At 34.5% G+C, this 14868-nt stretch overlaps 1 protein-coding gene across 1 annotated transcript in view; it reads left to right on the plus strand.

The window, feature by feature from the left end:
• Nucleotides 1-2974: 2974 nt before the first annotated feature.
• Nucleotides 2975-14868, plus strand: part of LOC134529517 (membrane-associated protein Hem) — a 131435-nt gene continuing 119541 nt past the window's right edge. Inside the window, exons 1-2 of the mRNA XM_063363686.1 lie at nucleotides 2975-3298; nucleotides 10073-10177. Coding sequence (XP_063219756.1) covers nucleotides 3194-3298; nucleotides 10073-10177 — 210 coding nt within the window. The 5' untranslated portion in view covers nucleotides 2975-3193. The remainder of the gene's footprint in view (nucleotides 3299-10072; nucleotides 10178-14868) is intronic.

A 14868-nucleotide genomic window follows, 5' to 3' on the forward strand; every position in this document is an offset into this window, starting at 1 on the left:
GAGCAGTTCTAGCTCATGAGCAAGGGAATGGGATAGAGGCCCCTGTGACATTTGGTTCCAGAACACTGCAACAGTGTGAGTGCAACTACTCCCAATTGGATAAGGAAGCTCTCGCAGTATCTTTGGTATAACTAAGTTCAGGAAGTATCTTGTGGGTAGACATTTTAAAATTGTAAAAGACCACAAGCCACTCCTAAGGCTAATACATCCTGCAAAACCTATTCCAGATACACTTTCCCTCGATTACTATGTTGGAGTCTGATGCTGGCCATGTATGATTATGAATTGGAATATAGGGCCAGATCAGGTAGGGTATTAGTCATGCTGATGCTCTTAGCAGGTTGCACCTGCTCAGTCAGGAATTTACAGTCACAACACCATGTGATGTACTAATGCTTGAAGATTTGCTGGGGCCACTTGTTGACCCCTTAAAAGTGGCTGCAGAAACAAAACAAGAGTCTGTGTTCGCTCAGGTAATGACATATGTACGACAAGGATGGCCAACTGGCATTAAAGTTGGGGACTTGCAACCTTATTATGTAAGAAAATATGAGTTGTCTGTGCACAATAATTATTGTTTGTTATGGGAATCTAGGGTAATAATTCCAAGTGATAATAAAGATGCTCCACACTAACCGTAATGGCATGTTACGCATGAAAGCAGTTGCCAGAATATATTTCTGGTGGCCGAAGCTGGATGAAAGAATTGAGGAAATAGTAAGGGAATGTGCTACTGGTCAAAGTTGTCACAATAATCCCCTCAAGTTGAAGATGGTATAATGGCCAGCCCTAGGGATGCCATGGTAATTACTGTATATTGACTTTGCTGGGCCATTCCAAGTGATGATCTTTTTCATTGTTGTAGTTGCATTTTCAAAGTGGCCAAAAGTCAGATGGGTAAATAGTTCATCGGCTGCGGCAGTTGTGCACGAATTACAGTACATACATGTTTAGTGCCATGGCTTGCCCAATTTGGTAGTAGCAGACAGTGGGACATATTTCAGATCACAAGATGAAGCAACATTTATGAAGAGAAATCTCCATATCATCCTTCAAGCAATTTACAGGCTGAATGTACTGTACAAATTGTGAAACAGAAACTGAAGAAGCTACCCCAGGGTGATTGGAGAGTACACTTGGCATGTATGTTGTTTTCCTTACACACAATACCTTATTTGGAAAATCCTAAGACCCATGCAAAAATGCCGATGAACCGGTGCCTGTAGACCATTTTGACTAAAATGCACCCGAGTGCATTAGAAGACCATCAGGAAGTCTCATGAGCCCCAGAGACCAACACCTATCAGGCTTGCCAGTTTTTTTTCTAGTGATGCAGTCTGGCTTCGCAACTGTTCGCATGAACCAACGTGGATAGCAGGCTGTGCGATTGCAGGTGAAGGACAGTTTATATACAGAATGCAGGACAAGCAAGATCATGAAAATTGGCAAACATTGACGAACTATGGTGTCGTCTGAGCCAGAAAACAGGGGGGGACCGAGTAATTGTGTCCACAAGAGATGAAACAGCATGACTCAGGGTGCCTACCACTGTCACAGAAAATGGTGACATCCATGTTAGGGCATGACCACTCCAGAGCCTAGTTGACTTCTGGGGATGTCGAGGCAGTGAGGGGCGAGTCTATGATTTTGGCAAACCAGCAACCAGTGGCAGCAAAGACTCTAAGTATCAGGGACTCCTTTCACCATTCTGGGGATTCGATTTCCCTTAAGAATATTCTGCCCCTCAACAATTTTCAACACGACAACATCGCCTCCCCATGAAACGTCTTGATTTTGTAATGTTCCAAGAGGGGAGAGAGCCTGTTATGTATTGAGACTGTTTGTCATTCACCTTGGGGTCGTTCTCCTCGCTGCAAAATGCTGCACTAGGCTGCCCAAGGACACATTCATTGCACATTCTCGTCTGAGACGTGAATGAGGCATAGTGGCCTGTACGACCAAAGGAGCACCGGTGTTTGTGGTCAGTACCAGTAGTCCTTCCTTCCTCTACACTCTTCTGACATAGCAGTACAAATCTTCCCAATTTCCCTTAACCCCTTTCTCCTTCAGCCTTTCCATGTAAGCATCACTCGCCACCTTCGTTTTCTTCCCCAGTTATTTTCTCAGATCTTTCATATCTGTTTATCCTCTTCTCTCCTAGCTTCCTGGCCTTAGCCTAAAACCTTATGCATTAAGCTTTATACCCCTTATGTCTCTCCTATAGAACAGAGGACTCCCCTTGTTGAACCTTATTTTCGGGGAAAAAACACTCCACCACCTGCTCCAGAATGCTTTCAATGCTACCTATTTGCCATGTAGTTCCTCAATTCCTTCCCCCTACCATTCTGTGCCATCATATATGCATCTGCCCCAACTTTATCTGCTCCACCACATGTTTCCTTTTCAGCACTTAGACATATTTCTATATTCACTACTCAGATCCTGTGGTCGCTTATACCCTCCATTATCATAGTGCTTACCACTGCCTCCACTGGGCTCACCTGCAATGCATCTAGTAGATAACCTTTTTTTATCTCCCATTCACCCTTCCTGATAAACTCCACTATCTGCCCCATTCTTATATTTACAATTAGAAATGCCCATCTCTGCTACTTGATCGCATATCGTCTGATTCTTCTTTCCACACTATCTCTGGCAAGTTTAGATAGGTAATTATCCCTAATCACCCAACCCTCCTCTCCCAGTATGTCTAGCCTTTTCCTTAACTGCAAAGTGATTTCTTCCACATGTTATGACATAATGTTTTGACAATTCAATAGATGAAATATGATTTCAGGGTTTTTGTTCACATATTTTTAAGTGTTGCTAGCTGGTATAAATTATACACATTTCACCAAACTGACAAGGAAAAATGTCACAATATTAATCTATGTATCTTCCGCCATATTACTTTCTGGTGTATCAAACGTGAAAGAGGTAATGGTTCATAAAAAGAGCAGCTAAAGTGAACAATATCGTTCACGCGGGAGGGCGTGAGAGAAATTTTAGGAACGCCATATGAATTTAGTTTTTTAGTAGTATGCCATTACTGTTAAATTGTCCTGTAGTGTTAGTTTAAATGTAAACACCGGATGTAACTAAATGTCAACTAATAGAATTGTTTATGGGCTGAGCATGGAAAATTCTTAAAAAATTTAATTACTGATCAGCACATGTTACGTTTTATAGTAAAATGGCAAGACAGCTTGTTCCAAGTCAGCAAAAGTTAGCAGAAAAATTGTCATTAATTAATGACAGAGGAATTGGTATGCTAACTCGAATATACAACATTAAAAAGGTATATAATTTACGGATTTCTGTAAAAATCCTGATTAAAATATTAGTTAACTCATTTTCAATCAAGATAGTGAAGGAGGCATTTTATTTAGGCTTTAATTGTTAAGTTGTAAGCGAGCCCTTTCAAAAGTAGTATCAAACCGTAGTGACAGCGGGTTGGATTGCGTGGTAGTAATATTAATCACATGGTAAATTATAAGGGTGCTGCTTTTCCATACAAAAAATTGTAATATTAAAAATGTATTTTTGAACACTACACACGTTTCTCTATTTTTCCTGAAAATACTGTTTAAAAATTCCTACTGGTTTATGAGAAACTACAGTTTATAGCTTGAATTAGGTAGCCTGTGCAGTGACGTCATTGCCATGTTGTGCCTAATTAGGGTGGAAAACAGTCTGGTCCCTGGCTGTAAGGTACTGACATTCAACATCTCTGTCTTTTTGAAAACAGTTTCGGCTATGCTATATTCCTAAGGATCTCTGGAGAACCACAAAATTAAGTTTCAGCAAGTATTATGTAAACAGTAGGGTGGCAACAACAATCAGGCCAGCTCTCGTGGAAAACAATTTAGATTACGTTACTAAAATTTAAGTCACTAGCAAGCACAGACGATTATGCCAATCTCTTGTGGAAAACAGTCCTGGCCACACTAATAAATAATGATGGCCGCATCAATGATCAGGCTTCCTAGAGTAACCTATAAATGATAATTTCTCAGAAACCAATAGGAATTTTGAAACACTGTTTTCATGGTACATAGAGAAATGTCTGTAGTGTTCTAAAACACAACATTTAGAATTTTTATAATTTTTTTTTACGGAAAAGACGTAATCCTTACAATTTACTCTACACATTACCCAGCGATAGTGATGATGGTATTTATGAAGTTCATGGACTCTGCAGAAAATAATTTGAAAATTGTATTTGGTAATACCTCAGATTAACAGCTTCTGAGAAATAAGGCGAATAATAACTTAAGTGAAATTAATAATGCATAAAATCTTAGAATTTAAATATTTAAAAAAAATAGTGTAAAAATGATTAATGTAGCTAACCAATCCTAACATAACCAAATTCTCACTTTAGTTACTATACGCCTATTTCCTAGACACTGCTACTTGAGATAACTACATGTACATTCTTACGGTACAAGCATGGGAAAATGGGGGTTATGGTTGAGGGTAAATTTTGAAAGTGCTGCTCATGAAATAAAATTAGAAAAATGTTTATTTTATGCTGATTATCACACTAAAAGGCTTTTTCAGTTTTCACTGGATTATGAAACATTATCGTGGTAAGGGTTATGTAGTCCACAGAAATTGTGTTAGAAATATTTTAAAACAAGGACATATGAAACCCATTTTTATTTTAAATTACTGTAAGAATTTAATTATAGCAATTTTAATACATTATTTACACAATTTTCCCTAATTTAAAACCCGTTTACAACTAAGAAGTGTTCCCGAATTCAATGGAAATTAATAAATGTCCTTTTGTATGATTATAAACCATTTAAGAACAATTTTACTGTATATTAATGTGGCTGACTCAAGGTAACCAACTTTTTACTTTAGTTATGATTAAATACTAGATTTAAAAAAATACATTACCATTGCGGAAAAACCTTGCAACAAATTTGCGGAATACTCGCACAACCGCAGTCACTGTATACTAATAAAAAAATTACACAAGAAAATGTACCCAAAATTTTTTAGTAATTTAATCAAATAGATAAGAAATAGTGGCAATGATTATTGTGTGAACCCAAAAATATAATAAATCACTTATTGGCAGGACTAGGTACGCATTCAGAATCGGCAGGTGCAAATGGTTTTGTGAATAGGCCTATATGGACACCAATATGGGGGAAAGTTACAAAAACATAATAGCCTTGTGGATGATAAAATAGTTTTTTACGTGGAAATTAATTCATTTTCCACAAGTTGACACCTGACCGGGAAATGGGGAATGAACAGTGAAATTTTTTTTTGTCATTTTGAAACTTAAAAGAAACCTGCCAATTTTTGAAATTCACTGAGAATTATCTGTTTGTCTGTATTTATGTGGTCTAGTAAGTTGAAAACATCTAAGTTGGAAAATTACATGCCTTGCCCACAAAATGCATCACTTACCCTACTTATGTTACTTTTTACCACTATTGTTGAATGTCTCACCCTTACACCAGATATGAGAAATCACATTTCCAATACGGCAACAATACATGCTTTCTGCAGGTTTTCTTGTCTCTTGTTTCTTTTTTACTGATGAATTTCATTCAGGGTCAATGACTGCAGTCACATCACATTTTAAAATATATGGTGGTATGTGATATGACACAAAAAAAAAAAACAGGAACTCAATTAATAAAGATCACAGGCTTTCGTGGCCAATGTCTGAAGTCATATATTTGCCTTTGATACGGCTAAAACCCAGAAGCCAATCAGTTTCAAGAACTCAATTGTTAAAGATCTCTTAAAATATGGAGGATACTACACTGTTTAGTGGCGCTGGAATTATTTTTGCTTTTTTTTATTAATCTAATTCATGCCACACTTTTAGCCAGTTATACTGATTAGTCAGAGAGAGCAGTAACAGACAAGCTGTTGGAAAGTATCCCACATTAACAAAAGACATGCAATCTACAACAATGACCAAAGCAAACAGGATTTTTTTAAAATTTTTATTTTTATTTTAGAGAACTGTAATCCTTGCCATTTGTCTGAATGCCTAGTGGGAAACAGATTGTAAGCAAATTTTAAAAACACCTGTGTTTTAAGATGATATTTGAACCAAATAACGCAGTGTTATAAGTGAATAAGGATACCTACTGACTTTATACCACTGGTACCGGCTTTAGTAAGGAAGAGCAGCACCAGTGAATTTGATTCAATGAAAAGTTTAATTCAGGTGACATACTTTGATATAAACCTAAAAGTATTTGGTTTTTGCAAAAATTGTATGTTTAATTGTGTTCATGTTGAAGGCAGGTCAGTCCGTATAAAATAAACAAAAATTTTGAACAAATAGTTGCCGCAAGATTTTCAATTTTTATAATATTTTGTCCATATCTTGTAGAGCACAAAACAATTTGTTTTATTTTTGTTGTATATGATTTCTTACATATATGCACTATTAGGCACAGTTTCACACTGAAATTGGCCTTTTTAGTTTGTTTTTAATTGCTGGTTATTAATCATCCAATAAACATTGAAAGCTAATCTTAGCCTATTTTGAAAGCTGAAAAGACAAGGTTTCTAAAAATGTATTGTTAACAAAAATATATTGAGCTCTGCATGTTGTGGTACCTCCAAAATTATATGAAACAAATTGTATTTTTTTGAATAATTGCAATTTTTTAATTTTAGGAATGAAAGCAGTACCAAGAATGAATTTTCTTCTGACACTAGCTTAGTATTAGTGATTGTAAAAAAAATACCAACCTTTTTTTTCCAGTCCTATACTTAAAAAAATTTGCCTAAACTTTGAAAAAGTCAACATTTTGTAATTTTTGAGGAAAAATATTTTTATTAAGGAATGGTAATAAAAACTTGTTTCCCCGTGATATAATTTTTTTTAAAATTTATATCTTTGTTTCCTGTCCAAATCCCTGATTTTCCTGGTTTTTTATACTGAGAATTATAGATAATAGTGACAAATGCAACTCCAAACTACGATTCACATGCCAATATTTATGTATTGTAACGTACACTAGAATAGATAACAAGCGTAATGTGGTTTACTATGCACATATAATTAACAATTTAATTCTATTAATTAAAACATTAGTGCAGGGTGTCTACCGACCCTGGAAAACCTGGAAAAATCAGGGAATATTGTAATCGGGGAATATCAGGGAAAAATCAGGAAATTTTTTTCAAAAATCAGGGAATCTTTGTTTGGTAGGTTGTAGTTGGCAATTTTTTTTGTTTATTGATCAGGTTGCATTAACGTAGCATCAAGTGTATCCCCTCCCATTTCTATTTTTGAATGGCAAATAATGAACAGTTCCCACATCCATTTTCTGATTCGGAAGTGGCGTCAAATCACGTGATACAAACTGGTTCAAGCTGATCTGTTATCCTGCTGACGTGACGTGCTGTGGCATATGCTTCTCACGTTCGGATTATACCGACAGGTGCATTTAATTTTAAGTATCTATGGCTGCTCCCATCGTAAACTGGTTATTTTTGTTAGCTTTGAAAATACGTATCACAGACACTTCTGGTGAAGATTCGCCATAATTGCTAGGAATTGGTAGCTGTGGGCTTCATACGGTCCATGGTGCTTTCAAAACTGGAATTTCTGCTACACAATGGGACGTTATTAGTTTTTTGAGGCACAGTTACTTTTTGTTTAAGCATGTACCTGCATGGAGGTCAGATTACATTAGAATAACTGGATCAGAGCTTTTTCCCAAGAAATTTTGTGCAATCAGATGGTTAGAAAATACTGCAGTTGCTGAGCGTGCCATAAAAACGTTACCCCACCCAAAGAAATTTGTTAGTGAAGTATCTATTTCATCTGTCTCTTTCAATGTAGTGAAAAGTGCTCTTGAAGATAGTCTTCCAGAAGTAAAATTGACATTCTTCCACTCTTTAGCATCAGAGCTGGAATTGTTTCTTACAATGTTCCAAAGTGAAGCACCCATGGCACTTTTTCTCTATGATTCACTGGTAGACATTTTATTAACTTTGGCAGGAAAGTTTGAGAAACCAGAGGTACTGAAGAGCTTTAGGGACAAACGCAATGTATCTCGATTGGATGTAGATAACCAGGAAAATCTATTGACTGCTAACAATATCAAGTTGAGTTATGCAGTACGCCATGCCATCAAGAAAGAGAAAGTACCAGAAAAGTTTGTCCTGTTACTGAAAAATGATGTTAGGACTTGTCCAAAGGTTATGGTAAAATAACTTCAAGACAAAATTCCCCTGAAGTACAAACATACCAAGGGAATTTCCTGCTTATGTCCGTCTGTGGCTTTAAATTCGGGTGTGAGGAAACAGCGTGTGAAGTACAGTTTATAATGTTGTCTTCAAAACAGGTGGCTATCAGGACAAGAAGCCTGTGGATGCTCATTCTTAAGGCATATACAGTAGCTGCTAAAACAGGCCCTCTAAAGTTTGTGAGGATGATGTTGGTACTTTCCCATGGAAATGCATCATTGGAAAGAGGATTTTCAGTGAATTCTAATCTGTTGACTGAAAACTTGCAGGAAGAAACACTGATTGCACAAAGACAAGTGTACTACTTTGTTCAATGTTCTGGAGGTGTAGAGCATGTTGATATCACCAAGTCCATGTTACAGTAGGTAAGAAATGCTAATTGTAGGCGTAAGGAAGCCCTGCAAACAAAACAAAAAGAAAAGGAAGCTGCAGACAAGAAGAAGGCAGAAAAAAGAAGAGTTGAAGAGGAGATCAAGGCATTGCAGTTTAAGAAGGCTCGAGTGTTGGATTTGGCTCGTTCTGAAGCAAGTGCAGTAGACGCAAAAGTTGAGTCACTGCGAAATTGACGGGAGCTTCCTTTTACTAATGTTTTTTGCAAAAGTAATTGTGTGAAATATTTGTAGCAGCATGTTTTATTTGCCATCAATTGAGTCACTTTGGCCATGTCTGGAAGAAGGTAATTTTTTTACTCATTTAAGTAAGTTGAAATACTTTGAAACCCGTCAATGTATTGTTATGCAGTTTTTTCAGTTTCGTGGAATGTCGTAATTGTGTTATAGAAAACCTGGAAAAATTCAGTTTTAGACCTGGAAAACCTGGAAAAATCAGGGAATTTCATTTACTAGATTTGGTAGACACCCAGTTTGTGTTTTTATAGCATAAGTAATAAATATTTCATAACTGAAGTAAGATGAAGCCTAAAGATTTTTGAAATTCTTGCTTAAAATCAAAACATATTTTTTTTCCACAGTGTCTCCACTATTAACACTACCAACTATAGATAACCAAACCTAACTGTTTATTATTGATTATAGACCTAAATATTACATACACTTGTACTGCCATTCCCTCTTATAAACACCTTAACATGCTAGGGTCACGACAGAAAACTGTGGCAATAGACCTAAGGTTTCCTGTTGTGTTTATATTGTCTCAATGTTATGTAGGTACCCTTGTACGTATTTTATTACAATTTTTTTTTCTTTGAATATTTTTTTCTTTTGGATAGTCAAGATAGGTTTTTTAATGCCTCTTGTTTGTTATTTTTGTAGTTTATGTACCCTTGGCAGTGGGGGGGAGCCACCTCAGTATAATCTTGCTTAGTCCGCACCAGTCAGTCAAGCTATGACCATCTTTCCATGGCGATGGCTGATTATTCAAACCAGCCTCCGAGTCAATCAACCCATCATCAATATCTAGCACCAATCACTTCTTTTTACAAACAGTTTTCGCACACCTTCTTAACTAATAAATGTTACACACATGGCCATATAGAATCTCCCAACAAATTATCTCGTAGTTTAAATACAATTTCTACTGATACATCATACATGCACTCAGTTGCGCAGAGACTGTAACAGTCATACACTTACACTCACTGATGATCTTACCCTCTCTCAAACAGTCATACTCGTTTCTTCTCTCACATACACTTTCACACTCACATTATCTCTCACACATCCTAACATACCCACTCTCTATCTTACGCTCATTCAGTAAATGCTTTCTCATGAGTACCATCACATCACAGTCACTCAAAGACTGTATTTATTTGACCATAATATAACAATCTTATGAGTGAGTGAAACTGTTTTCTTTTTCTCCATAGGCATGTGGTGATGCAAAATCGAAGCCTGGTTTCTTATCCGACAAAACTCTGGAATCATCAATCAAATATATTGTGAGAAGATTTCCGAACATTGACATAAAGGGAGTAAGTATGGCACTTGATTTTTAAAGAAATAAATTAAGTACTATTTTAAAACAGTATTACATAGTATTTTTTTCTAGTTGAAGAGAGTGAAACTTATTGTAAATAATTGGAATCAAGAAGAAAACAAATTTAAATATTTCATTTAAACTAGAACCCCGATTTTACATATGCCCACGGTTCAACGGATTGCATTTGTAAAATTGTTACTTTAGTAAAATTGGGGTTGGCCCATTTTGGCCCTCCCCTTCCCCCAAAGAAAAATGTCTTTTACTTTTTAAACCAAATATATCTGGTATTATTTGTGTGTATTTGGTCTTAATAAATAAATAAAATATCAAAAATATTAAATACTTGTAATACAACAAATAAATTAACCTCCGGCCACAGCATGTGAACATGGAATGCACTCTAAGCCTTCCTTGCCAGCCCACTGCTGCGCGGCCAGTCAGCTGCTGGCTTGCCCGCCTGCCTGCCCCACCGCTCGCCCTCTGTGCTGCGGCTGGTCTAGGATGCTTGAAATTGTTATGCTACCGTCTCTCCCGTAGCAAACATTAAAAAATATCAAGTGGACGTTACAGCGTATCATGCGGTGTAATCATGTTCGCCTTTCATACACACTGTTATTCGTACAATCGCATGAATAGTGACTACTTCCATTACAGTTGTGAACAGCATGTGGATTGTTAATACTAATAACTGTTCATAATTATTCATAGGCCTACACATTTTACACGTTTCTCACATAAAATTAACAAGTGGACCACGTATTTGGCCTCCTTTTTTCCCCTGCTTCTTATATTGCTACCACTGATACTTTTATCCTACCCTCTTTTATTAATTCCGCCCAAGGAAATACCAGTATCCAATCTTTACTAGAGAGGGAAAGGAGGGGTGAAAAGAGCAACATATGTACATGTGTGTCAAGTTGGCGACCACACATTTCAAGTTCAGAATTTGTCCAAAATAAGTTTTGAGTTTGTGCTAATTTGTGCCATAAAAAAAAACTGAATTTGTGCTACAGTACATAAAAAGTTATAGCATATAGGCACCATGTGCGCTACTCTGGCGGCAAACGTGGTAACTACTGCAGTATGGCAGGAGTTCAGACACTGCGCCAGCCTTCAGGGATTGTTCAAAATGATTAGCAATATGGATGGTTATAAAAAGCAAAAAGGTATTGCAGACAGTAATGCTTACAGAAATACGCTATCATATATTGTGTTCTGTTCATTCCCAATTTGGAAAACTGAAGAGGAACGAAAGGAAATTTGTGGATTAAAGCTGTATGCCTACACTGCTTATAAAGAATGATAAATTTAAAAATAGTATGTATACGCTATAAGGAAGTCCATTAATTTACGAACAAACTATGTGGAGATTATGTTACTAGCATGGAAATTACAAATTTTACTTAAATTTGTGCGTAGTTTTTTTAGCTGAGATAGAAAAGGAGACTTGTGAAAACAAACTGTAAATTAGTAAGATAGTTCATTCATTTCCATGCTGTAACAAACTAACATATCTGTTAGAAAATTAAACAAAAGTTATATAAAACAACACAGCAATTATTTACTTTTACAGATGTCACATCGTTTTATACATTTTTTACATATGGTCCGTGAACTTACGGATAAAATTTTGCCATCATTTCTAACAGTGTAATGTGCTTTTATTTTAATATTAAGTTTATAAAATTACTGTTTATAAATTGATTGTTGATATATTATATTGGATCCCTACAGGTTTTTTTTCCATTCTTGGGGGTTCACTTAGGTAATAATCAAACACTTAAAAAATATACAGTGTTCATTTCATTGAAAACAAAAGGTCGGACAATCCAAAAATCCTGAATATTTCCATTATATTTCCAAACAAATATAAACAGAAGGCTGCCACATCGCACACTTTAGAGAAGTCTGAGAAAGACACAAAAAGGTTAAAAACAGTAAATATATAAGTATTGTAGATTACAAAAGTGCCATGAGTGATTCTATCACGAAAAACTAAGTTGTTATGCAAACGGATGTTAATGAAACCATTGGTTGTGATTTATATTTTTCTAAATGCTTTGGTGGAAGATCAAGTGACACATTCATTACAAATGATTGTGAATTGTTGTCTATTACAATGTGGCAATTAGGTCAAGACTGTCAAATGGTTTTTAGGAAATAAAACAAACTTCTCCAACAAAGGGTTCATTGTTGTAACACCACTATGTCTTCATGATGGAAAATTAACAGCTGAAGAAGTGAAAACTACTAACAGCATTGTCAATGCAATTCATATGGACGGATGCATTCAACAAAGCAAAATATTTTACGTATTACACAAACTATCAAGTGAACATGTTAACAATATCTTGACATATTTTTCATAAGTGTTGTTTTGGTAAGTTTGCAGTCTTGCAATCTTCGACTTGATTTTTGACAAGGAATTATATTAAAATACTGCCCATCTTTAAATTCATTAAACACTTAATACTATAAATTTTCCACTAAAATATTAACCTGAAACATTTTTAAACTTGCAACACTAAGTTTACGTTTGTGTATTTGTTTTTGCTTAAACAACTGAAATCAGGTTGTAAATACTATTTACAAACAAATCTTAAACTTATTGAGCTGATTCAACATTATTATTATTACCACTAATATTATATTATAATGTTGTTTAGTAGTTAAAAAGAAAAAATCTACACTGAAATCTACATTGAAAGATTTTAGGTAATTTAAAACTTGGGATTACTTTTTAATACAAAAATTTTAGTTTACCAAATATATCCTAGGGTACCTATATTCACTATCATAAAGTTTCATTTGCCACACCAATACATTTAGTATGTACATTAATATTTACCAAAGTAATGATATACATGTTTATGTTGCTACACTTCTGGTGACCAATCTTAGTAGATGTAAATTGTTGTGAATTTTTTCTTTTGCATGAATTAAAGAATTTTTTCTGCACATTGCTAAACTTTCATAGTTGGTTTTATGTTAACAAAATATTTATAGCTCTTTATAAGTTTTTAATTAGCATGAGTTCAAATTAGCTTGGACACATTGGAATTTCAAAATTAAAATTTGGTTGTAATTAGTGCTTAGTTAGTGCTATTTTGTATGGTGGAAACACAATTGGTTCTTTGTTAATAATAAAAGTTATAGAGCCTTTCATTTTGCACATTTTAGTGTTCAATAAGAGACCTATTACAGTAGATAAAAAATTTGGGAAATTGTATGTACATCATGAATTAATGCTTATTTCATGCTTATTTGTGCGGTTGGGAACTAAATGTTTGCTATGATATAAATAAATAAGTTGTAGACCCTTCTATGTTGTAAAATTTAGTGTCAAGTTGGTGACAACTCATATTCTTTTCCTTTTTGAGAAACGTTTTTAAGTCCGAATAAGTGCTCAGTTTATGCTACTTACAGCTAAAATGTAAAACTTTTTCAATATAAACAAAAAACTTATTTATATTATATGTTTGTTCCAATTTGTCATTTGGACACCATTCTCTGGAAATCCTATCTTAAATCTGTTAAAAAATTACTGTTTTTAACATTGCATATTTGTAATGAAGAAAAATTAGTTTTGACTATATTAGAAAAGTTGCTGTATATAATTTTGCTGCTTACCTTACGTCATGTTAGCTACTAACTCTGAAATAAGTTTGGGGGGTCGTTTCTCTGTCAGGAATTATTGCTGGTTATATTACATTTTTTAATATTTGTGCTATGTAAGTAAAAAGTTAAAACTAATACTTTAATATAATGCTGGCCTATTTTGACATCAAGGTAGCTTTATTCATGAAAGATATCATCTGTGTGTAAGTGTGAATCTTACACAAAATAGTGCTTAATAAATGTTAATTTTTGCTACCAAATTCAAAACTTGAGGTGTGTTAGCTAATAATTTATAACACTTTTCTATGTTAAAAATTGGGTTAGATGTTGGCTACGAATCTTTTAAATATATCAAATTTAGCTGATATTTCTGTGCTACCATTTACGAAACAAGTGCTAAGTAAAAAAAAAGTTGATCTCCTTGAACCATTTTTGTGTCACTAATTTGTGCTGCTTACCATTAATATTTTTATTATTTTTGATGTTAGTATAAAAGTTTTAGCCAATAATTAAAATTGTAGCCATATTTTAAATAGTAAACAAAAGACAAATCCTTGGCACTAATTAAATAGAAACCAATTCGCGGTTATAAATTTAAAATTATGAAACAAGTTATTAGTATTTTTATATTCTGGCACAAGTTAAAATAATAAATATCCATAAAGTTATGACATAACAAAAATAAACAACGAAGTTAGCTGATGACAAAAGCCAAACAAAACTTGATAAATTAACGGAACCCAAAATAATTCTTACCTTATCTGATACAATAGCATTTTCTCTACACATTTGTCATGTTACACTCCTCAGTCATAACAGAGTAAACCCAAGTTATGTTACAACTTTGTTACAATTCACTCTCCTGATGACTGGGGGGCAACAAGTGGATCTTTTGGTTTCAGAAGGCAAAATAATGATTTCATCTAGATATTAGTACCTCTGTTTATATTTTACTTCAGATTATTTTCACATTGAATATTTTATAAATTGATTAACAAATATATATATATATATATATATATATATATATATATATATATATATATATATATATATATATATATA

The sequence above is a fragment of the Bacillus rossius genome, chromosome 2 (genome assembly GCF_032445375.1).
Source record: "Bacillus rossius redtenbacheri isolate Brsri chromosome 2, Brsri_v3, whole genome shotgun sequence".
NCBI lineage: Eukaryota > Metazoa > Arthropoda > Insecta > Phasmatodea > Bacillidae > Bacillus > Bacillus rossius.